Source organism: Ceratina calcarata, unplaced genomic scaffold (assembly GCF_001652005.2).
Source record: "Ceratina calcarata isolate Rehan_Ccalc_2016 unplaced genomic scaffold, ASM165200v1 scaffold151.2, whole genome shotgun sequence".
Classification (NCBI taxonomy): Eukaryota; Metazoa; Arthropoda; class Insecta; order Hymenoptera; family Apidae; genus Ceratina; species Ceratina calcarata.
This window is the reverse complement of record NW_017136308.1, coordinates 559,870-585,454: the sequence shown is the minus strand read 5'-3', so window position 1 is coordinate 585,454 and position 25,585 is coordinate 559,870. Positions and strand designations below refer to the sequence as shown.

Here is a 25,585-nt window from a genome sequence, read left to right as displayed (position 1 = left end):
CAATATTGTGTTCTTCAATAAATTCATATTAAAAAGTTCGTAAAGGGGTGTGGAAGAAAATCTGATACAATTCGAATACTTAATCGTTCAGTTTATTCGTATGGACAATTAAACGATACATATACATGGTGTGTACGAATTACGTGTCTCTCTCTTAGGTCTAATACATCGACAGCGATCGGAGGCGCGTACAGTGTGTCGTACAAGACAAAGTACCGCCGCGATTGCGCAGCTACGTTTAATGATAATAATAAAAATTAAGTATAACTACCCTGTAAAATACGTAATGTGAAAGTTTTCATTGATACTTTATATTTATACTTGATTGTAATTCACTGATACTCGAGAGAATGATACTATCGTTTCGGGCTTAGCGGTATAAATAGGTAGTCGTTTTTTGCAATTCAATATTTTCACGAATTTCGGAGATCTATGATATTAATCGTTTTATTCAGGCAATCGACAATATCGGGCAGTGTCGAACGAGCGACGATACGTTCGTTCGACGCCTCATACAACTCAGACGGTAATACCCGTAGGAGACAATATCAATCATAATTACGACGCGTAATCGTCGCGTTATGTCGATAAATGAAATGTTATTGCTGATGAATTGTAGATGTTCATTTTGCTCCTCATTTTAAAAAACGATCAACGTTAGTTCGGCCGCAAGACAAAAGTACATCTTTGTCATTTCAAAGTCTTGATTGATTTACGTCATACATTTTATTGCATACGCTCGCAAGGGTAGCGGTATGCGATTGAATATTTTTCTTGCTCTTGAGGCTAGATTTTATTATACAAGATCGGCGCCTTTCTGACCGTTTATGCAGCTGGGCGAGGCTCTTGTTTCGAGTACGAATTTGGGGAACCACGAGTTACACGTTCTTATCGATATTCGATCGAGCAAACGTGTACACGTATTCTCGACCAGTGCTTCGTGAAAAAATACATACGTTATGATCAGAAAAATAAATTCTACTTCGTTACGTCTGCAGCAACGAAGAAAAACAAAACAAAAGAAAGAAATAAGCAACCTTCGTCTTGTTACGTGCTACGTTTACCCTTTTGTCGGTGGTCCGTAATTGTCAGAAAATAAGTTTAATAACATGTCAGAAATGATTCGTAGCAAGGATCTCGAGGATTTACAATAAATACAGATTTATAAAAGTACAATCGCGAAATGCAACGAGCACATATAAAACACTTGGTATCAGTAGTCGTTTACTTTCAGCTGCCACGTGGTAATTTTGTCGTGTGAAATGCAAACAAATTGGATTGATGCTGTTCGACGCATGAAAGAGAATGGTCCCTAAAATAAAGAAAATCGATAAAACTTGGTCTCCGTACGCGAAACCAATATTGTCCTTAAGGAAACGTTTTCGAAGTTGCAGATAAAAAATCATTTGTGTGAAAATGCTTTACAATGTATACGCTTATACACGAATGATACGTGTTAAATAAAATACTGACGGTCTTCGAATATGCGTGTTAACATCTTATACCGCACATGCAACACTTGTTCTCACCCTGATTCTTAGATCTATAATATTAAACACGTCGCATATTGTTTTTCCGACGAGTTAACAATTTCGAAGATACGTAAAAAAAAGGGAAGGTATAAAATGGATGTCGTGTATTACTTGTAATGCGCGATGGTCATCGGGCGCGATCAGTCAAATACTACAGAGATATTCTCGACAACGCGTTACGCGTTTGACTACCGGTTATGATGACCTCGCGTTATGATAACAGTTCAAAGGTTGTCTTCTTTGTTATAAATATCTAAGGTACGACATTGGTAAGTTATGTATATATATATATATTTGTTTATAGCGTAACCGATTTCATATTTCTAGGAATCAATGCAGCTGTATTCGACGCTGCAGTGATCGTGTAACACGATTTTCGTACCCTGTCTCTCTCGCGTAAAAACAAGCTTTAATAGTTGCTTCGAATTCTGTTTGCATATATAATGTCTGTATACGTGATGTGTGCTTCGATACCGTTGCTGGTACCATTTGCATTCGTAGGAGGTTTTCATTCCACGGTTTTCTTCGTCAAAATTCTTTCGATCTCGATTGATATACAGGGTGAGAGTAAAACGACAATACTAGTCTGTATTAAAATTATTTAAGAGCCTCACGATTCCGTTTCTCTTGACGAGAATACGATGCTGGCACAGTTTCAAAGATCGGTGTCGTACCAGGCTGCAACCTGGTCGTTATCTTGTGGTGGTGCAGGAAGCTCCCCTAAATGATCGAAACTCAGGTCACCCTCGTGCGCTACGTCCATAGTGTCCATCGCGCCATATGTCGACCCTCCACCTATTTCCAATCCTTGCATCGAATCTACTGGTATCTGGTCATAACCTGTTTTGTACAAAATTTATGGTAAATTCAAACTAATAGTTTCATAAACAGTACAACGTTAATTGACAATAACTACATTTTCAAAGGTTTTGCTAAAATTTTCTCAACCCAGTGGTACACAACTTTATCAAAAGTGTTCACGGAACATTCTCTCGCTGAAATTTTTTTTATGTCAACAGAAGCTAAGTGGTTTACTCCTTTTCTTTTTAATCATTAGATTTTTTAACATTCCTGTTGCTCAAAATCAAGTAAAATTGTATTTCTGTAAAAATTTCATTGAAAAAGATGAACGCTATAGTTTAAGCGGAAACTTTCTTCGTAATGCTTCGTAATCGCGATAGCAAATATTGTGCAAACGTACCTATCTTATCTAATTACTTACGAGTACTTATCTATGCTTCTTTCGACCACAAAGAATATTGAATTACAGGAAAGATAAATACAAATGTCTCATGCATAAAATTTTACAAATAAATGAAACGAAAAATAAATAATGAAGACGCTATGAATCTGCCGTGTCTCAGATAAAAAGCATTCACAAAACGTGCATTACGTTTAATATTTAACAACTTCAATAAAACGTGTAATATTGTGGCTAGAATATGAAGTTTAACTATGTGTAAAATGAAAAGCTTGTAAGGAGACATTTAGCGATTAATAACAAAGCACAGAATAGTACATAAGAGCTGAGTGTCACCTATGTTACTGCGAGATACAGTTGATAGCCTGTATTTTAATATAAGTCCGTGGGTTAAGCTGCTGTTAAAATAACATAGAATTAAATGCATTGCTTTCCTTTTATCGTCGATAGTTTTTAGAAATATATAGGGTTACTAAATTTTTAACTTTCTGTACACCGTATAAGTAGGAGAAAGAACACTGACACAAAATCCGCATTACCATACCAATCGATTTTCGATGCAATAATTCAGAAAAACCTGTTGGTTTTGTAAAAGTTTCGACAGTAGACGATTGACCGTTGGATCACATTCGTTATAAGGCGCATTGAAAGAAGTTTCAAAGATCGCATCGTAAATATCGCGTGAAAATACAATTTTGTACGTCCATCTACGTTCGATCGAAATGTATCGATTGTCCGAAAGCAATTAAAAATCGGATAAAGAGGATGAGGCTTCCACCTTACCTTGCGGTTGATACCCTCGACCTCCGTGGCTGCTGTGTACGCTAGGGGGTCCTTGGCCATACATACCATCATAGCCTTGATCAGGGCCAAGCATGTCCTGAAGAGATTAGGTAGCTCAGATCAACACAAAACGTATCTCCTCTTGCGGACGTGTCTTTTAGCCAGTGAGGGTATACGTCAAGGTATTCACGTCGCAGTATCAAGTCGCGCGGGAGAAATTATTCAATGGCATAATAATGTACGTGAAATGGAAATCGAAGTATGACGCGGTCGAAATTAATCGCGAATGGTTTTGTTATTCAGTTTTGGGGCGGGGCAAAGGGGTTGAAACATGAATGATAATGAAAGGCATTCTCATGCATAACTGAATGTTGCAAACTAAGGATCATAATAAATCATCGCTGTACATTTATTGCAGATTCCATTGCTCCATTAGGCACGACCTTGAGCTCATGAATAGGAATTCAATTCGCAAGTGTACGATCTTTTTTGTATTGGGCATGTAATGAAAAGGTAAGGTACAATATAATACGCGTAATTTATAAAAGAAAATGTTAATGATACTTAAAAGTTTATCGTCAACTTTTGATATTCAGTAAAATTATATTTATACACGATTAACGACTGATTCACTTTTTGCTATATACGTAAGTTGTGCGAACTGGAATAATGGATAAATAACACTCACTATCTAGATGTACACTTCTAAACTTACATGAAGGGGAAGATTACGTATGCAAGTACCTGTTTACTAGTCAGTAGATAAAATTACTGTATCGCTATGTCCTCGTGGCTTAATTTACTTAACACGATGTAACCAAATGTAAAAGAGAAAGTTTGTAATTCGATGAAACAACTTACGAACCGATGGCGAATCAGCTTCATGAATCACATATTTTATTCCTGGAATCTAATCGAAAGCTAGCACGATATAGCATGTGTATTATACTAAAGTGAATTTTTAACACAGCAGCACATGCCGCTAGATGAAAACAAAAAAAAGTCAGCGCTATGTTACAAGGTGTTTCGTAAATGAATAAATTTAGCCACGGCATAAGCGAAACATGCATCGATGTAATGAGTAACGGTACCTGTAAATCTGGGCCCATCCCGAAGTCAGCGTTGTGCCAAAGGTTTGCGTCCTCGCGCAACAGGGAATTAGTAAGTTCCATGGAGAGTCGCTTCTTGTACTCTTGTGGTTTGTCTTCGCTCATGCGGAACAACACAGCCGCCGCATAAGTCGCGACGCCTTCATTCCTAGAGTGAAGCAGCTCTGTCAAAGGAGCAGTAGCACCTTCTTGTTCGATCATTTCAGCACCTTCTTTATCCGCAGCAAGTTCGCAAAGCACACCAGCTGCGACGCGTTGAATATTCTCGATTTCGTTAAACAATAACTATGAACAGAAGACAGGAACATCAAACAAATAATTAACATTAATTACCAGATAAATTGTAACACATACGAACCTGTACGAAAATTGGAATCACATTCTGAGATCTGATGATGACTCTATTGTGAGACTCCCTAGCAAGAATATGAAGCGCTCCAACGGTACCTTCGACAATTTCTTCCATTCGAACGCCGCCATCCGCGTATGCACCTGATGTTTGCTGGCTTCCGGTGCTTGCCACGGACGATCGTTGCTGCTAAAAGGAGCAGATTTCTTTCGTAATTTATGTGCCGACTTATTTGTCTGCAGAATGAATGAGATTAAAATTTGTTATTACCCGTTGTGTCTCGGGGAATGCACGCATCAGAAGCCTGACCAAATGATGAATTGCGCCATGGTCACGTAGCGGACCGTGATTCGCGGGACAGAGTGCCAAGTTACGAATTAATCCTATCACCGCTTTAACAAGTGGCCAGCGCGAAGGTGGGTGTAGAAGTTTTACTATGACTTGAATGCCGTAATTTAGACGAACTGAATTTTGTGCCATTTCCGCTTCTACGTGGCGCGACGTTAAATGACGAAGCGCGCATACAGCTGGTTCGCTGATTTCTTCTCGGCTGTCTGCATAAATGATCGTGCGTACGAGAGCGTCCACACCTCCCACTTGACATACTGTTACTTTGTTGCGTTGATTGTTGCAAGTCAAATTTGACAAGATACCGGCGGCACACGTGACAACGTTTACGTCGGTCGAGCTAAGGACTTGTACGAGACTCTGTAGTAAACCTTCCAGTCCGTCGACCTTAGTACCGGCGTCTGATAAATTTCGTAACGTCCACAAACAATTCTGGACGAGTCTCTGGCTTGGGTTACCAAGATGCATCGCCAATGCCTGCATGCCACCAGCTTCGACTATCACTGGCTTATTGCTGAGACAGACTGACAGAACTTTCAAGGCCCTCGATGTTGTCCATAAAAGCTTCTCATAATCGTATGAACGCATGATGCGTACCAATTCTATTGGTCCTTGAGAAGCCAGAATGATTAATTTACTTTCCTGATTACCGTATGCGAGAATTTGCAGGCAATCGGTTACTATAGCAAGAAATTTCACGTTATCGCGTTGAAGTAGAGCGACCATTTTTTGTAATCCTCCAGCGAGGCGCACGGCCATCTTAGAGCCATCCTGGTGCAACAGTAAATTATGCAGGGTAGTGATAGCATAAAAGAGAACGGATTCCATTGGAGAACTTAGAAGCTTCACGAGAGCGGGTATACCGCCACTCTTGAAGATCGCCAGCAGGCCTTGTCTGTGATGAGATAAATTGTGCAACGTGCCAACAGCCGCCTTCGTCGATTCAAGATCGTCGCTATTTGATATGGCACGTACTAAAGCGGCTACCATTTGTGAACTGTTCATAATTGCGTGGCGAGATGCTTCCTTCTTGGATAGTTGATGAACCACCATCGCCGCTTTGGATACAACGACTTGATCCTCGTCATTTAATAATTTTATTAATTCTGGTATCGCGCGTGTTGCGAGATCCGCGTCATCTTGATAATTAATCAAATTGACAACTGCGTGCTTCAACATTTGGCTGGGTTCTGCCAGTCTCTGTACAGCAGTAGGTTGAGCTGGATCGTACTGCGTAGAGGGAATTTCTATACCCTCTTCCAATGTTTCTGGGAACATAGCCGCACGAACACGTTGCGATCTCGTATGATTTAATTGTTGATTCATCTCGTCCACTTGATCTTGAGTGAAACCCTGAGCGAATCCCTGATCGAGATCGAACATCAGCTGATCGCCCTCCATCTCGTCATCTTCTTTCCCTGAGAGGGAAGGTGCTTGGGTGACAGCACCAGAATGAATTCCTGAATCACCCATGTAGGAATTTTGCTGCCACATCAATGTCTGTTCCTTGGCGGAACCCATGGGTAGGTCACCCAAGCCTTGATAATTTCCATGAGACACTATAAAATTAAAACAGTGGCATAAAACCCGTGGACAATATTGTTGTACAAAAATGGATTAAAGAAATTACTTACTTGGTCTGGATTGATTCGAAGACATTTGATAACTCATGGCTCCTACGGGAGAATCTATCCACACCTAAAATTAAAAAACGAAACTATGCTACACAATCACGAAGTGATACTAATTTATAATAAGGCCGCCTTCCCATAAAAGATTTAAAAAAAATAAAACCAAGCAATGATACAATTAAAAGGACGATGAAAAAATATTAACACGATTTGATTTTGGACGCGATGAACGTAGCTTCAAAGTAGCGTTTAAGTGAGTACGGAAACGTGATACGAACTGGAATGCACCTCTGTCGACTGCACAAGACTAATGAGAAAAAAAAATGTCTTCGATCTCACAACGTTTATGCGATTTACGCGTCTCGACTGCAGATTCGAAGACGCCACGACGCGCGTAGCAGGGTCAGTGCACCGTAATGCGAAGAATGGAAGGAGATGCAACTGCACGGAATGTGAGCACGATCGAAAGATTCTTTTCTAAGCCCTTGTTGCAGCTTCCACTTTTAATCATGGAACACAAGCGTCATTTCGATCGGATACCGCACAGGAAATCGCGTTCAGAGGTGCACACGAGGCGCGAACGATGTCCGATTCCCGATGGTAGAGGGACGCGCGTGGGCGTGCGGCACAACAAAGGTTCTGAGAATGCGATGCATCACCATTTTCCGAGGATCCACGAGAGCGGCGGAGAGCGGAGCGTGGAGAGAGCGGCAGGGAATCAGTGAAAACGGAAGGAAGGGACGACAAGAGGTGTACTGGATTACGATACACGCTTATAATGGAAAAGAGAGGAAGGGAACGAGAAAGGGAGAGAGAAAGAGAGAGAGAGAGATGAAACACTTTGACACACCCAGCGTAAACACCGCCGTCACGGAAATGACAATTTTTTTTCTCTATATCGGTCGATGTAATGGCGAATGATAAAATTCTGTTGCGCTTACCGTATCTGCAAGGATCGACCGAGGGCGATTTCGTGAATCGTGCTCGAATCAAGACACGAATGACTCACTACTTTACGCTCGATCCGCCGAAATTCCCTTTGAGGCTCTGGCACTCTCAATCCAGCCTGTCTCTTCCCTCCGCACGAACCTCTTGGACTTTCTTGCCTCGAATCCGTCAACTAAAGATGGCGGAAACCGACGCGGAACCTTACGATTCTACCGCCACCTGTCGACTGCACTGATTCGTTATTGCAGTGGTGCTCATTGTCAGTGTCCGTAACTAGCTGGAGATGTCTATACGAGAACATTTATCGATTTTAACCACTCGTTGCGAATACTCGATCTTATCTAACTCAACTCTCTCCCGCTCTATTTCCAAAAAGCTCTACAGGTCTCTTAACTTTCTTTCCTTTCCTTTTCGTCCGTTCATTACTTCTGGACGTAAATATTGTGAGTACTCGTCGCACGTTCTAAAGTTGAAATTATATTGTATAATTATAAGTTAGGACGATTGAAAGTAAAGAACTTCAATTACGCGTGAGGGTTCTTCTCGAGATACGAATTGTAATTTGCACAGTATTAAAAATGCGCGAATGAATTTATATGACTATATACATTCGAGCGTGCGTTACGCATACGACCGCAAAAAACGAATCTAAATCTGCCGCTATGTCAGAAGAGAATATGCTGCATGATGAAACTGGCAATAATTCATAATGTCCCAATATCTCACGCACAAAGACTGAGGAATAATATCCCGCGCAGTCGAGGAGATCAATTTCAATTAAAAGACAATTCTCCGGAACGTGGCAATTTTTTAATGGATTCGCGGGTATTTGTCCATCCACGGTAGCTGAGAATTTCTGATCGAGTTCGAGAGTAAATCGTGCCGCCGGACAGCTAGAATGCGCACAAAATAACAGACACTGGAGTCCAAAGTAAAATATACTGGCCGTTTGGCGGGAACACCATTCGTTATCGGCTGCGCCCACGCCGATTAATTTTCGGATGCGTGATGGCGGTACCGTTCCTTCCGTTCCGTACAGTGATGATACATTTTATGTCAACGCTGATATTGAACGGATAATCGGAAAAAAGGAAAACGCGTTTTGAAATACATCATCGTATGCCGATATTGAAATATCGGGGCGCAAAGCTTCCTGGAACAAATTTATGTCCGTTCTTTTAATTAATAACAAGCAGTAACTACGTTCTGCATAATTTGAAAGATAAACGAAACGGCACCCTGTTTGGTTTTGCTCGTGATCAAGATCTTGATCGATTTACCGCGCGTATTTCTCGCAACACTGACACTCATACATAAGTAATTTCTTGTACCTCGCTGCATTAATGAAATATACATACTAGATCGAAACGATGAAACAATATTACTGGTCGGCATAAAATTTCGTACAGGTATTATCTGTACAAGAATAAAAGAAATAACGATAAGGAATAAAAAGTTCAGTGAGAAATTTATTCAAGCTGAATTGTGGAATGTCATTTGAAAGACAAGAACTCGTAAGGTGCCAAGCAAACCTTGGACTGAATGGATGCATGTGCCAGGAGAAGGACTGCATAATCTATATGATCGTTAATATCTTTTGATGACACGCTTATTAAAACACTCCATAAAAGAGAAGGAGTTAAAAGTGAATTTCAATCGAGTGAAATTATTATTTTCGCTTCGCGAAAGGTTCCGATTGAAATATATTGAGCGGCCGAAAACTTTCACGGTGATTCATTGCGCAAGAGAATATGCATTTTTTCTTAAAACGTTTATGTATTTATTTACGTAAGTATCGGGTATACCGTAGGTTTTAAACTATATTTGCAAGCCTAAAGGAGAATCACGTAGCCCACGCTTCGTTATATCGGGAATATACCACGCTCCTTAACCAGATCGGCAAAAGCGAATGTTCGTTGTCCATGAGAGAAAAATGCACGCAACGTTCGCATCGATCTATCCACCGATCGGTTCATTGATTGAACGAGCAAGGGTTAACAGAGTTACGATCTAAGAGTATTAAGATTGCATTCCGCTGGTTTGCCAGATCAATTTTTTGAATTCGCACGGTCCACGAAAGAAAAAACGGAAATATACCTATACACTGTCTTGAAGGTAGACCAGGTAGAGAACATAGAGGGTGACAGATGCCCGTTCAACGGTGTGTCTCCCCACCTACGCGGTCCGTTGCTGACACGAGCGTTTATGTCTGCATAAATTCTCATTTGAGCCCCGATAATAAAGTAAGCACACGAGGGGGACGGACACACGTTGCCCGGTTCGGCGAGCACAGGCTGATACATAGATCACCGTTGAACGTGGGGCAAGAAAAGGGGGAAGAGTCCAGGCAGGGTTGCGAGGGACAGAGACAGGAGAAACGGCAAGAGAGATAGAAGAAGTGAGAGGAACAGACGAAGACAGAAGGGATGAGGTGCTCAGGGGCTGAGAGGTTCGCAGGGGTAGAGGGACCAACGATGGCTAGGCATATATTTATGTGTATCTATGTATATATGTATAAGGTACACACGGGCACACGCTGCCTCTCGAACGAATCACTGCACAAAGCTGGACGCACGCACGTACACAAGATTCTCGAGATGCAACGTGCTTAATTATGTGCATTCTCAGAATCTGCGCTGCTCTCCTCCGCTTCATACCCGTGGTCGTGTATTCTGCAATGCTTCGTGTTTACGCGGCGAAAGGAAGGATATTCACCGGTACCTCATTTACCGTCCTATTCCGCAGGAGGTTCCCGAGGAGGGGTTGCAGCTAATAGGAGCATATGAGAAGTCGCGATTTCCTCGCTCTTCGGTGCTTCGCGAATCGATTCGAGATAACATGATTTTACGTCGCTAACAAGCTTCGCTCTTCTGTCGTGGATGATCAAGCACACGAAAGTTTCGGCAATTTTCCTGAGAGTCTGAACCGCGAAAAGGCGGGAATGACCATTCTGTCTCCCGAGGGAAGAAAACGGGACAAGCGGAGAACTTTCACAGACACAGTCGTATCGTCTGGCACGGTTGATGGAGTAGTCTCGTGGCTAATGTCGAGCGAGGGAAGTGAAAACGGTCAGCGTCGACGACGACAACGACGAGGACGACGAACGATATCCGATTCATCACCCTGACCAACGAAAGGGACTCACGCGACTCCCAAGCCGCAAACAAATCAAGAGCGCGTGCAAAATCATAATTTAATCGATGAGAGTGAATGTCGAGGCAAAGTAATCTCTCGCCGAACGTCAATTACGTTCGGCAAATGATTGTAACAGGGTTACAAATTGTGACATCTATGAAAAGTTTAAAATATGGAAGAAGATAGTGGTCCATGAATGAAAAGCAGCTATGAGCGAAGTAAGAGAACAATAGAAGGAGGGGAAAGCAAGGAGATATGAGGGTAGCATGGTACCGAGGTACCAAGGTACCGAAGCAGTTCTCGAAGATGCTATCCGGGGCGTGCCTCGTGTACCACGGCGTCGTCGAATCGAAACCCTTGGCGAAGGTCATCGAGATCAGCGCACTCGGCACGTCGATCAGACGATTTTGTGCGGCACACCTGCGCTCAGGCTTATCCGGTCCGCGCTGAGCGGCTCCTCGCGCGCACAGCGTGTGGGTGCGGGCTGACAGCTCCTATCGGAATGGCTCGGATAGGTTATTGGAGGTCCTCAAATGGTATCGAACAAGGTTTTGCTGTGGCGCGCGGGAGGGGTGATAAGAGGGAGCGGTTTCTCTAAGTATCGCGAAAGGGACGCACACCACGATCGACGATACCCATACGGGCTCAGATCTGCTCATTGTACGAACGGGTTACGTGACGAAATGCGAGTGTGCGGTTACTAGTACGATTCGAGAGCGTCCCGACGTGTATACGTCGATTTCCATACGTGCGAATTCTCTTGAACAGGGCAAATGTGTGCGTAAGTCGAATGCACGCGCGTGTACGAGTCCGAGATTGGCCAGTCTACTCGATGCCGAGGGAAAAGATACTGCGGGACGTGGCCATCACTGATGAGCCAACCCACACCGTGCGACAGCGACAAACAGGACAGCACCGGGACAGGACAGGACCGTCTCGCTCGGTATCAGGATTGTAAATCCGGGATTTTATTCGCCCGGTATCGAGGTTTATAGTGTCCTCAGTGGTATGAACCTGTGTGCGTCGTCCGCTCGCGTACGTGTGCCTGAGTTATGTTCAACCGTCTCGCGGCAAGACGTTTGCATATCTCCGCTCCTTCGCTCTCCTATACGAACCAACGTCTCCGGAGGAGACGAGCGCCGAACGAAAGGGGAGGAGAAGAGCAGGAAAGGACGATCCGCAACCGCGCCGCGCCGCGCCGTCCTCCCCTCGGAAAGAACTCCGTTTACCTCGGTCCGTCATCCTCCGCCTCTGTCCGCGAAACGAGACCTTCCTGAAAAACGCGCGGTTTATCTTGGCCCCCGGCATACACCGGGTATTAACCGGCTGTCCGGCGAATCGAATTTATCGAACGGCCTGGCTTTATCGAACGCCCCCACTTAACGTCCCGCTTAATTAGACACCGGCCGACCGGTGTGCTTAATGACGAAGGAGTCCCGATGACGCCAGGACGAGCGCTTCCACTGCCATTCGATTCTCTTTGACGCCCTATCGCTATGTCTACGTCCCTTCACTCGGTGTTCCCCTTTACCTTTCCTAATTCACTTCGGACCACCGTCCAGATCATTCTAAAAGCCATCGCAAATTTAACAACCTTTTTTCAATCACATCGCTTCGTTTCCTTTTCTTCGTTTTTGTGGTTTTACGCTGGCTCTTCTTGAAAGGCGATCCAGCTTTGTACATCCTGCTTCGAGTCGATATCGCGATTAAACAAGTTGGGTTCGTTAGTTTTAATCCTTTATCTTTAATACCTTGACGATCGTTTAATACGATCACATTTTTCCAATTTCACAATTAATTTTTTTCTTGACAATGTGTTCTAATTGCCAAAGGATCCGGCAAGAACACGAGGTGAAGGAGGAACAGCTTTTTTTTTATAACACTGATTGCATCTGGCTATAACTCGACACGAGAAATGAAACCATCGTGTTTTTGCTACCGGACAACTTTCATGAGGTATTATTGATGACATCAAAATTTCAGATCGTATTATACGACAATCAATGAACAATAATTTATGTCTTATCGTCATCAATTGGCAACATAACACATCTTTCTTTCTCTTTCAAAGAGAAGACTTTCGTCGACAATCGAGCACGATGGCAACGATATATAAAATTACGAACATATAAAGATACAGATTGTGATCTGAAAGGACTCGCTATGAGTGTTATTGCTTAGTCGTGAGGTTTACTAATCACACTCTTGATCGAGAATCAAGAGACCAGAGGAAGGAAAATGATATCGTATTCACACCACATAATGTAACGGCGAGCTAGCAGTTCAATTCGAGTTATAAATAAAAAGAATTTAATTCCTTGTTGCTTTTCTTCCGCTGCATTGTCGCGTAGGCAATCGCGTATGATAAAGGAACAAATGGGATTAGGTTCGTGCGACGATAACGAGCGCTGCGGATAAACGCGAAGGCGAAGCGTAAGATGGAAATAAGAAATCGTTCGTACATTATGGCGAGGATACGTAGGAGAGGCGATCGCGTTATCGATGCAACGTTAGCCCAACTTTGTCGGAGTTAACGATAAATTATCGGGATAGTATTAGAAATTGATTACGCGCCATTGATTATTCGGCCGCAAATGCTGGTACGGTAAATAGTGGTTACTCGGCAATAATTTACCAGAGATTAGTATTAGTTCCGTTGTTCTGGTTTACTCGCGCAGTCCTCGAATTCGCGTAAGGGACGGTTGCTCTATCTAAGAGGTTATTCCTGTTGAACGGAAGCGTCGGCCACCAAGAGTCACTCAGCCGGGTAAAAATGTGCACCCTCTCGTTCGAGCGCAGATATCGCGGCTCTCGAGCACGCGACGTCGTCTTTGCGACGGGGTTTGAACGATCGGCACGCAGGAGCCTCGGTGACCGCGTAGGGAAGAAAACGAGACTTACAGAAATAAATTCAATTGCAAGAATAATTATCGTCGCTTATCTGCGTATAAAGTAGGATATCCTACGGCAGGACTCGTGACAGGTACCAATTACTTTCATAAATGAGAAGCATTCAATTCAATTTTCATAAATAAGAGCTATTCAAATAAGCGGGGAGGGGTGAAGAGCGGAATGAAGAGTACAGCGAGAGAGTAAGAGAAGAAGGGGATGTTGGAAGAAGAAACAGCTGAAGAAACGAAGAAAGAGATGATGAGGGTGATGAGGAAGAAAAGTAACTGAAGGGAAGGAAGGGGAACGCGTCGAAGAAGTAGAAGAAGAATCTGGAAAGGGGGAGAAGGAGAAGAGGAGAGAATCGGTCGAAGAAGGTGGAGAACGGAGGAGGCGGGCTGTGGTAGGCGAGTTTTGGTGGCGGGGAAGTGATCTAAGCGATGCGACAGCGGGGAGTAAGCTGGATATATTGCCGCCTGAGAGCGCGCTGTTTTCAACCAATTATTTCTACTTGTGGTTGCATGACGGGTACGGGCATGGCCACGGCGGGGTGGGTCGGGGGCGGCAGCCGTACGAGAAAGAGGCGAGTTAATGCCATAAATACATCAGCGTTATGGATGCCAGCAATTATATGAGCCCCGACGAGGTGGAGCGCCTCGTTGTGTATATGTATGTATACACCTATATCCTGGTATCTGTCCGCATAGCACACATACACGCGTACGTATGTATGACATGATCCTTCGGCCCCGGATACCTCGGCCTCACCTTGGTTGCAACTGGTCCGGTTCTCACGTTAAATCGAATCTGCTGCCAATCGAATTATTTTCGTCCGTCGCCCGTTTCGCGTTCCGTCGTTACTCTGTTCCTGACCGACTATCTACTCATCATTGGCTTATTTTTATTTCAATAGCGAACCACCGCGCCCGAAATTTGCATGACGTGACGTTAGAAAGATAATGAGACACACGTACTTACACTGCAATACGAATTCCTGAAGGACCTATATCTATGGGATCAGAAAGGAAGGTGGAAAGGAACGATCTGTTTTTAAAATTCTGATGCGCATCCGAACTCTCCCCTATTTCGTGAAATAAGCCACGTATACGCGTATACTTACGTGTTAATATCACCGACAGCGAATCCGATACGAATTTAAGGCGGTTGTAGGCGGCGAGCGAATACGAATATTTTTGACAATATTGCGAATGCGAAACGTGCCGCAACGTCAGACTTCCGACCGTTTTCCCAGCGTGCATGAAGATAAGGCCGGCATGGACGAAAATGAATCGAGTGATTTTATTCGTGGCACAAATCAAGAGATTATTTCCTCCTCGCTGGACCTTGGTTTTGCTTATACGCCGCGCCGTACTTCGTGGTCTTGTGAAATTGAATCGTTGCGTTCGCAGCCTTAAATTATACGTCGTCGCCAACACCCACGCACACCTACCCCAGGATATTCACGCGCGCGTTCGCGCGCGCGGGAGTGCTTCCATTTGAGAGTCCCTCGTGTTTTCTGGATTAAAACGTTTGTTTCGACGGGATTGCCCCTACCTGGCGACCTCTTTTATTACTTCACTCTCTTTCCTTCTCCTTCGCTCCCTCACCGACTTTGCGTTTTCTTCTCGACGTTGTAATATGACTTTAAAACGTTGACCGTGCGTGCAAGGCTGCTTTTAATTTTCGACCGAGCCGAGATTCTCCTCTCTTTCTATCTCCCGTTGCCTGTTAACAAAGTTTCGGCTCTACTTATTTGTTTTTTGCGTCAGCGCGACGAGCAAATTCGGCGTGGACGTAGTTCCAGGGAATGAGAGAACCGTTCTTCAATCCTGGCAGCAATTATGCGACGTGTCAGTCATAAATACGGAATGGAGTAAACGAGCGAGCGTCCGAAGGACGTTTATCGATCAATCTTCGCGGAAGTATCCGTTAGAGAACGTAAATCGACTTGGCGCAAAAGCTGAAGCGCCTCGCGAGTGGTTGCGCGCGATTCTCGTGCGAGGAGCCCATAATTCTGTTCCGTCCATCGTGCCAAGCCTCCATCCGCGGAGGCGATTGGCCGCAGCCACGGGTGTTCCCGACGCTTTCTGGCCCTATACTCCTTTTCATTTCGTCCTTTTCTTCTTCTTCCTCCCCTGCCTTCTTACCTCAACGTTGCCGTTGGCGCAACCTCCTCCTTCGCCATCCTCCTCCGGATCTCTCTTTTAATTCTTGGGGGCTCAATTAAAATCGGGACCGGGTTTCTTTCTCCCTCGCCAACCCCGCACGCGGTCGCCTTTATCGGCATTATCTCCGGGAGGCGTCGTTGTGCTTTTCATTGCGCTCTCTCGGCTAGCTTTACTAAACGACTGTTGCTAGATCCACGATTCCGTGGAAACGATTCCGTGTGCTTTGCCCGCGATAACTGCTCTCCAATTAGTGCGAAAACATTTCTCTACTGCTTTTTGCCGCGGATGCACGACCACCGGTCGAAGAATTCGATCTTAACGATCTTAAAAACCGGGATTTCGTGACCTCGGCTAACTCCCATGACCTCCGTATAACGTGTTTCTGGAGGAACGAGAGCCGACGAGTCTCGATAGTTTCAGTCGTCCATCTGCAACCGCAAATTCGCAACAGGCTGATTAAATGAATGGGCATTAAACAAACGTTCATTGATCCCAGGCTGATTATCCCGTGCAATATATTTAATCCGTGAGACACCGTAAGCACCTGCCGCTGTTGAGATATTCGCGCGACAGCCTTTTCAGACAACGGGACGAAGAAACGGACAGCGAAGCCAAACAAAGTATCATCGACAAGATGTACCGGCGGTTGGTGGTGTACTGTAAATTCTGAGGGGCCATGTGTCCATTGAACTGGGAGGACCCGGCTATTAGGACCATCACCGGGATGCTAAATGACATCGGTGGAGAGCGCTTAGTCCGGTTAAGGACGACATAAAGTTGCGTGTACGAAAATGAATGTTTGTCGGAATTTATTATTGCCAGGCCCGGCTCGTAATTCAAACGAGGATGGCGTTATCTTCATCAGGGGATGCACCGGCTCGGGCCAAACACCGCGTGAGCCCTCGCGATGCCCGACGTCGCTCGTATTAGAAGCGGTCGTCCGCCCATCTATCCGACCGCTATGTTCCATAACGAAAATTTATTTTTTCTTATTTACGCGATCGCGCGTCAACCGTCTCGTGTAAATCATCCGCCTTCTTCGGGATCGAATACGAAATCGGGATACTTATTGCAGTCAGTGGATCGATAAAGGACCGCCGTACTTAAACGGTGCCGGTGTCCGTGGCGTTAAAACATAAAATCGTGTTCCTTATGCGATTCCCGTTGTGACGAGGGACGCTTTCCTAAAGGTATTCCTTGGATCTGTCGATAAGCGAGAAGATGCGACTGGATTTGGCAGCCGCTTCGTGGAAATACTCAATATTTACGTCGCTGTTCGATCGTCCGTCAGAATCAGGTAAAGCCAGCGGAAAATAAGAGCAACCGAAGGCAAACTGACGTGGGAGTTACCCACGGTAGAAGAGGGTCGGACATCAGGCGAGTACGCCACAGATACCGACCAGCTGGCAAGCTTTCGGGAAGATGGCGCCAACTGTATACTGAGATCCGACTTCCGTTTCCTCAACCGGGTACCCTCATTGCCTGGATCTTCTTCGTCGAGGATTCGTAAACAACATGCACTAATTTGTTTTCCAACAGAACTCGATATGACAATTAGGAAGGAGATACCACTCCGTATGAAAGATCGGTTGATATAATGCCAAGAACGGTGATAGTAAATAAAAAACGATTGAAAAGAATCAAAAGACGACACGAGGAGAGATACAAACACTATGAACTGATGAGACCAAAGGGGAAAAAAACATGTTTTGGAAGGTAAAGTCGATGGAGAAAGGGCAGTAGCGTTGGTAAGGGAGCGAGCTGGTCGAGAGAGAGGCGAGTAGGAGGCACGAAGGGACAGCAGGTGCTTTGTTACCGCGTGCGCGAGTAAATCCGGCGAGTTCTGGGTCGGTTCTTCCAGATTGTGACTCGCGCGGCTCGCAGCTCTCCACACGCGTGCTTTGTACCAGTGACGTCACTGAAATATGGTGGGCCCTTTTTCGTTCGAGTAGAGTCGGTCTGCGTGTAGGACGGGGCACGAATGCAAGGGTCGTACGCGACGCAGAACGACCGGTCGGATGGGTACGCTGGTACGGGTCTGCGCGAATCTCGCGCGGGCCTATGGCCAGGAAAGACAGGAGGAGGAACGTTTTTGTTTCCCGGTGACATTTATTTGGGTGCAAGGGGACGCGGGCTTCTCGTTTTGCATAAGTCAGGTGACTGTGTGCGAGTAGAGGCACCGTGATATAAATCCTCGCGCGAGGAGACTGCCCAGTGGCTACCTCTGTCTTTCTCTTCCCCGCTGCCTCTTCCGTCTCCATCTTCATCTCTATCTCTATCTTTCCGTCTTTACCTCACCTGTTCCTGGCTCTCTTTCTCCCGTGCGGAGCAATGCCACACTGTCCTCTCCCCTGCGTCCCTCTCCTATCTGCGGTCCCCATCTTTTTCTTTGCTTTCCCTTCTCGCCCTTCGCCATTTGACTGGAGCTCGGGCGCACTATGGTGCACCCTGTTCTGCATATAATGCACTGGCCACAGTGTTCCACCCCTTTTCCTTGCCGTCCCACCACAAGCCGTAGGACTCGCCTCCGCACATGCATGTCCACCGGCGTAACGTTGATGACCCACGAAAGGATCATTACCGAGCCAACTCGAGGACGCCACTCGATGTTCTCTCTCGCGGCTACCATGGGAAGGAGTTCGTTTAAATGCCGGCGCGGCTACCGAAAACTAACGAGCCGATAAGCTAGCCCTGAGCGGTTCTCCAAACGCCAGGCATCGTTTTTTCGTAAATTAGATCGTCTCGTTGTGTCACGTTTAGATGCACAATATCGCTTTCGAATTTCGACATTTCGGTTCAAGTTTGGTTGCGTATCAACTTCTGTAGTAATATAGTGCACTTTGGAAGGGAAAAAGTTGCGGTTCCGGTATGCTCTTTAATTGGAAAGATATGCTACTTTATGTACGTTCGAATAGTCAGCAGAATTTTATTTGAGTCGACATTGTCCGTTGTATTTTATGCGACAGAATGTTGATTCATAGCGTGGCGAGATGATGCGATGGAACGGGATAGAGGAAACAGGAGGGTTAGAGGCGAAGAAGGCGCCGAGTGGAAAAAGGAAGATCGGGATGGGAGTTTTGGCCGCGAATAATTCAGACGGGGGAGTCGTTTAAACGTCGGAGCACGTCGCCCGACAGGTGTAGGCATCGATTAGCATAAGGTAACGACGCCAACGAGCACGTAAACACGTCCCGGCCGGGCGATCGATGGATCACGATCGCACCGATCTTTCCAGCGATCATGATTAAAGTGGGTCTTTAGAGTGTTCGACGTAACGGATCGACCGTTCGTCGTAAGAGCCGTGTCCGTGAGGAACTCAGTGGATATTCCACGGATCCTTCCTCTCTCTGTTTGTCCCCTTTTCTCTCCCTCCTCTGTTTCCGTACCTTTCTGTTCTCCCAACGCTTCTTTCACCTGTACGAGTGAAGCCCGGATGACCTTGGCTGTGATTAACACCCAAGAAAGTAGAAACACCGGCTCGCATATACGTCGACCCGAGTCGCCGGCAGCAGGTTCAAGGTCATTCCGGAGGCGCGCACAGATAATCGACGTTCGTCTTTTATGCGAAAACTTGCAAACGCGAAGAAGCTAGAAGGTGCGCCAGTCATCCCGCTAGATTTACGAGGGGTAGGAATTTTGCAGTGAACGTAACGCGTTTGGGAAACGATAAAGACGTCATGTCGTTTCAATCTAATCGAAGTTACCGCGCATGCTTAGCATTAAGCCAGAAATGTTTAATTGTTATCAGTTAAATTTTTGAGTTATGTAAGCTCCGCATATAATGCCTTGTCATACGAGACATGACAGAAATTTAATTGAAACAAATATAAGGTATAAAATGAACATGGGACCAGAGAAAAATGTGGTATATTCATTGGTAAATAGCTCGTTACCGGATCGCATTGTAAGATCAACGGAAGAACCGATGTTAATGGGCAACAGCAATTTTTCTGCGAGGTTGTAGTAAGCACAGCGGCGTTCGTGGTGCTCTCGTTGTCGCTGCTACCTGGCTCGAACTCACGCGTGTACGGCAAAAGGAGCACGGACAGCCCTTATAAGGGTTGTCACCATGGTTGCCGGGATAGGATAATAAGATACTACCTCTTTTGCTTCTGGATCCCGGACAACGGGCGGAGACCGTACAGATCGTGACCGTCCTGTCTCCAGACGACGACGACGCACACTCGTGCACGCGTTTCTCTTTTCCCGTACGGTCTGAAAGGTTTTCCTTAACGAGAAAAACAACGCCGACACGTAGGTATCGTTAATGATAATAATACGGAATAGCTAAACGTCGACGATAGTTTGGAGATTTTTCAGAATCTATAACTCGTTAGGCTCCGCTGTATCGATCAGGGTCGCCTGCAAAGTCCTGAGAGCGACCTAAACCGATACGTTACCGTGCACACGTGGAACATACGTATAAGGTGGTGGTCGAGCATCGAAGTTCACGAGGATCGGACGCACCAGGGTCCCGGCAGATCGTATCTGCCGAGCGAGTTTACGTAGAAATCCGCGTTCTACCGACGAGAGCTGGACTAACCTAACTTAACCGCTCTCGAACAGTCAACCCCTTCGGCTTCTGGTATCGCACTACGAATCGTCTGCTGAATCTTTGGTGCATATATTATCGAACACACGGAGAGAGAGGTTGTCGCGGAAGGTTCCCCGCTAGGAACCGTGGAATTGTCTCGAGCGAAGATTAGCTTCGAGTGGCAAGGGCTTACCGAGAGCGAGATGGTAAATTGGCTCTAATTTGTGCACGAAGATACTGTTCGACTTATTGCCCTCATAAATTTTCAACAATACATGATCGTATGAGTTCCTGGATCTAATAAAATCGCGACTGTACGATTCTCATTCCGTGTTCAAAACGAATGGTGTCGTTGATGTTGAACGACAGAAAGTAAAATCAAAGCAGCGACCGCGAACGGATCTCTGCACGCGAAACATCGGACGCAGCGCGGCGCGGGCGCGTAGCGTTCCTCGGTTGGCGTATCTCTTGTCCGAAAGCCGTGACGTTTATGGGCCCATATGGTGGTCGCACGAAGCAGGCTGATCGGTTCATAAAGCATCCGACCGCGATTCTCTGGTAGTCACAAATCAACCCAACTGGATCGTTTGGGCCCAGTGTTTCAGCGGTCTGTGGTGCATACCCAGGCTATATCTGTCGGAATGTACCTATGGTCTCGCGCTACTTCCACCAAGACAAACGAAACGTTTCACGGATAGATACGAGTGAACCGTGAACCAGAGACAACACCGGACCTTCGTCTTCTTCGTGGTCTCTCGTAACCGACGAGCCACAGTGTGATACACGTAAAGCGACGCCCTTAAATCACTATGGGCCCGAACGCCACATCCTTCCTTCCCTCTCCCTCTCCCAGAACCTACACCCGCCCTAGACCCTTCCTCTCTTCCTTACCATTCGACACGAGGAAGGTTCACCACGTTGGCCCGAGGGCCCCGGGCCCGAAAGAAAGATGGATTTATAAGGATCCTACTGCAGGCCAGGATTTCATTCGAGAATTCCACCGAATTCGACTTCGGTGACTTACGTCCCGCGTGTCTTATGTTTATCGACTACCGATTATTTTCGACCCCTCCTGCTCGCGTTCGTCGCAGCAGTGCAATCGACGCGATGGGATATACCAATCTCCGATCGGATAAACTCGAGCGAATCATCCGGTATGTTTTTCATTTAAAAGAATGCCAATGGTTTCATGAGTATCGACGTGGGCTATGCACACGGTGAAAGATGTAATCGCCGAGAACGGGCGAGATCGATACGATATGGAGCAAATATGACGGCGCGTTAACTGGGAATGCCGGGAGGAAGATTTTCCGATGACATCCCCCTTGGGAGCAGCAAATGCCTCCGCGTCCCCTCTGTGTTCTTTATCGCCGTCCCGGAATGCTTGATAACGTTTGATTTGTTTCAATCGTAAATATCAAGACCACGCAATATGGCTATGGCTCTCTCTCCATCCTCGGGGTTCGAGGGTCCGTGGCGCGTAGGTGGTGTCGATGCAGCCTCGCATCCCGAAGCATACGTGCCGGCATTCACCGGTCCTCTCTGTGCATCCTACCGGCTGCAATAATTGCGTCGCGCGTTACCGTCAGAATGATTATTAAACGGTGCGGCGCGGCGCGGTGCCACGCCGCAAACCAACCGGTTCTCGACGTTATCGAGCAACTTCCTTCGCTCGTGCACGAATCTACGATTACCGGTCAATTTATTCGGTTCGGTTGCAATAAGAAAAGCGATGAAAAGTTTCATCGCCGCAGTACGTCACGGGTACGCGGCCTTAAATCCCCCGAGAAACGACTCGCTGCCTCGGAAACGAGTCGACGACCAAGGGACGGGGAGCCGCGGACTTGCTGTACACGCACGGATGCGCGCATCGTGGTTTTTCAATCGGGTTTCGGCGTATCCTTTAATTCGTCGCTCCAGGGTAACACCCCCTTCCTTCCTTCCTTCCTTCCTTCTCTTGACCAGTCGCGCCCGATCGTGTGCACGCGCGAACCTACACGTATACATACGCACACGCGGACGAGCCACGTTTCTGCATTTGCATTCTCGACGCAAGAGGTGCGCGCACGCCGCCAAGACAGGAGGCATCGAATGTTTAATTCAAGATACGTGAGAGTGCTGAGCGGGAAAAAGACAGAGAGATAGAGCATGAGAGACAGAGAAGACAGAGCGAGCGAGAGAGATGAGAGAGATCGCGGAAGAATGAAACCAGTGCACCGACGAAGATAGCTAAAGTCCGTAGCAGACATAAGGAGAAAGGGAGTAGAGGTAGAGATACAGAAGTTGCGTGCGTATAACCGAGCTCTGGAGAGAGAACAAGAAGGAGAAAGAGAGAGAGAGAATACCGAAAGCGTAGGGTAGCAATTGATGGGACAGGGTGGCGCGTTTGTTGAGCTAATTACTGTAAGGCGAGGCGCTTACGCGCGCCGCTACATACAAACGGCATTAAAGGTGGTGGCCATCAATCCCCGTGGGACCCCTTTTCCAGTCCTGGCAACTCGCCTCCTCCTATCCTCTGCCGTCTTCCCAAAGCGGCATCTCTCTGTCTCCGAATGCGTTCTTCTCACAAGCCACGCGGCCCTTCCACGCGATACGCGTTCTCCGGTATTAATTGGTGCCGATCCTCCGACTTGACGATCGGTTCGGAAATATCGCAGACACGAAAAAGGGGAAGGAAGATTTCTGACATCTCGGATTCCGTTCGGAGCGCGGGTGCCAAAGCGCGACGACCGCTAAATTTACGAATAAGATGCGTCAACATGCATTTGTATGTGTATGCGAGAGTCTTGGTACAACCATGTGACGCGACATAAATAATCGTAGCCGATAATTAAGATGGCGTTTCGGCGCTTGTGCGTGTACGGGCCGACACCCGCTGTCTTCTCGCAACGTGGCACCGAGCTCACGCGTGTAGACACGCGAGCCCGTGTCCGAGCCATCGAGGGAAAATATATCGTCCGCCCTCGGCCCATTCTGCCTCTCGATCCTCCGTTCTGGCTGTTCGCTGTTCGCGGATGGAATGCCAGCGATTCTCGCGAACTTCGGGACACCGAATATCGTAATGGCTAAGGGTTCTCTCGGGTTCGTTCCTTAAGGAACGGTAAGAAAAAAAGTGGAAGGTGACGAGGTGGATGGAAGTGGGAGAAAAGAAGGGGAGAAGCGAAGTGGGTCCGAACCACCGACCTACCGTATGCGAGAGAGACTCCGCTGTCACGGTAGAAAGTATTGCGTGGATTCATCTGGATAAACCTTGGTACGATCAATCACCTCGCGATTAACCGAACTGCCTACGAAATTGAACTCGAACGGCGTAATTTATAGTGCTTTTTCTGGACAAGATAAAACGTCGCAGTCGGTGACACGACGCGTTCTACGCCGACCTCTAAAAAATCTTTCTTCCTCTCGCGAAGACTTCTGATTGGATGTCATCGAACTGACTGACAAGGTTGAAGATGCAGATCATTCGAATAATTATCACGTCCATAAACCAGGGTTACGGTTAACTCTTTAACCGCTGAACATTATTAACTGTTTTAAATAAATGACGCGGTGGTGCGGTATCGAGGGGGAGAAACCTGGCTGCCAGTGACATAAGTTGCCGGGTGTAATTAGGGGAATAAAGTCCGCGGAATTTCGCGAGCCACGGCTGCCCCGGCTACGATCGTAAAGAGGACGAGTGTTCTAGCGTAACCCGAGGCTCGCAGACTCGTTGCTACGAAGGGGCTGCTGCAGAAACGACAAGGACGCGTCGGGGAATGAAGGTGGGGGGCGTCTCGGTGCCGACGTCGTCGTGCCAACCCCACGGGGCGCCAGGCTCGTTATATCTTCATTAAGCGATGTACCTAACCATCCTGTCGCGACTTCTTAGCACTCTACAGTTCACACTAATTTCGCGTTACTTTTTCTTTCTACGTATCGGTTGTCTTGTTCCCGGTGGTAAACTTAGCGATAAAAATCGTCAAAGGACGAGCATGCAAACCAGTATGTGTCCGTTCGGATTCGCAGTTCGGTACCTAACACCGATCTTTTGTCTCGTCGTTCGAGACACGAGAAAAACGTTGAATCCACAATCAGAATTTTTGTTCGTCGCGGTAAGAACGCAGGAGTCAAAGAGATTCGCGGTCTTGCACAGCTTTTCGACTGCATGGATGGGTTTCGACGCGGCGAAAGAAGCGGCACGAGTTTCGCAAGATTTAAGCGCGATCCTTTGTCCGGGAGGAGTAACGCCCGCGAGTTTCGTGGTCGTGTCGGAGAGTAGGCCGTAGGATATCCCCCTCGGCAAGGAAATTCCAAGTCCCCGAATCGCCGTAAGATCGGAACACGTCGTTATGGGTCCGCGCGCTCTTTCCTCTTCTCCTTGGTCCCCTCGTGGTTTGTTTCTCGAGCAGGGACAGGAGAGGCAGGAGCAGCATCAGCATCGGCATCAGCATCGGCATCGGCATCGGCATCGGTATCGGGGCGGAGGACCCGGTCCACGGGCAGAAGGAGGACGCGGTCGTAAATATTCGGGCGCCAAATAATGCCGGTTCCGAGCGAGAGCAAGCGACCACGACTGCTGCTCGACCCGTAATGAAGGACATCCTCGTTAATTAGTCAATAAATTATCCTTCGCGCTCACGACGCTCGTGCTCTCTTCTTCCCGTTCTCTCTTCCTCCCGGTCTTGTCCTTTTTGCCCGAGAGAGCTCAAGGGCCGCATACTTTACGACACCTATCTTGCGCGACAGCACGATGCATTTCTCACAATCAGGACCCTCGAAGACGGAAACGCGTCTTGTAAGACGATCCACGAGGTGGTCCACCGCTGGCTTTCAGCCACGATGAATTTTTCAACGACCGTTTCGTCCTGCTCTCTCTCTCTCTCTCTCTCTCTTTTTTCTCTTTACACTTCTCCACCCCACAATGCTACTACCGACAGTTTTTATCTTCTACCCCCTTGTCCGCGTTTCCGACATCGCGT

General features: G+C 46.6%; 1 protein-coding gene across 7 annotated transcripts; it reads right to left on the bottom strand.

Moving 5' to 3' along the window:
* Positions 1 to 70: 70 nt before the first annotated feature.
* arm (armadillo) lies at positions 71 to 8,106 on the bottom strand. Of its 7 annotated transcripts, none has more exons than XR_003390038.1 (8): positions 7,613 to 7,635; positions 6,957 to 7,020; positions 5,245 to 6,881; positions 4,984 to 5,163; positions 4,608 to 4,910; positions 3,517 to 3,613; positions 3,070 to 3,131; positions 2,286 to 2,372 (listed from the first exon to the last, which is right to left on the bottom strand). XR_003390038.1 is itself a non-coding variant. In XM_018036611.2 (7 exons), the coding sequence occupies exons 2-7, from the start codon at positions 6,991 to 6,993 to the stop codon at positions 2,188 to 2,190; spliced, it is 2,439 nt and encodes an 812-aa protein (XP_017892100.1). In that variant the 5' UTR covers positions 6,994 to 7,020; positions 7,895 to 8,106; the 3' UTR covers positions 71 to 2,187. The 7 variants fall into 7 exon arrangements, 5 of the variants coding, with proteins under 5 accessions (XP_017892100.1, XP_026675206.1, XP_026675207.1 ...); XR_003390039.1 differs by having other exon boundaries at positions 3,070 to 3,128; XM_018036611.2 differs by lacking the exons at positions 3,070 to 3,131; positions 7,613 to 7,635 and adding an exon at positions 7,895 to 8,106 and having other exon boundaries at positions 71 to 2,372.
* Positions 8,107 to 25,585: the final 17,479 nt, after the last annotated feature.

Coding starts and splice junctions, on each gene's coding strand:
- arm (XM_026819405.1), bottom strand. Junction 4,911..4,983: donor TGATTCCAATTTTCGTACAG/GTTCGTATGTGT, acceptor TTCTGTTCATAG/TTATTGTTTAACGAAATCGA. Junction 2,373..3,516: donor TCGAGGGTATCAACCGCAAG/GTAAGGTGGAAG, acceptor TGTACAAAACAG/GTTATGACCAGATACCAGTA.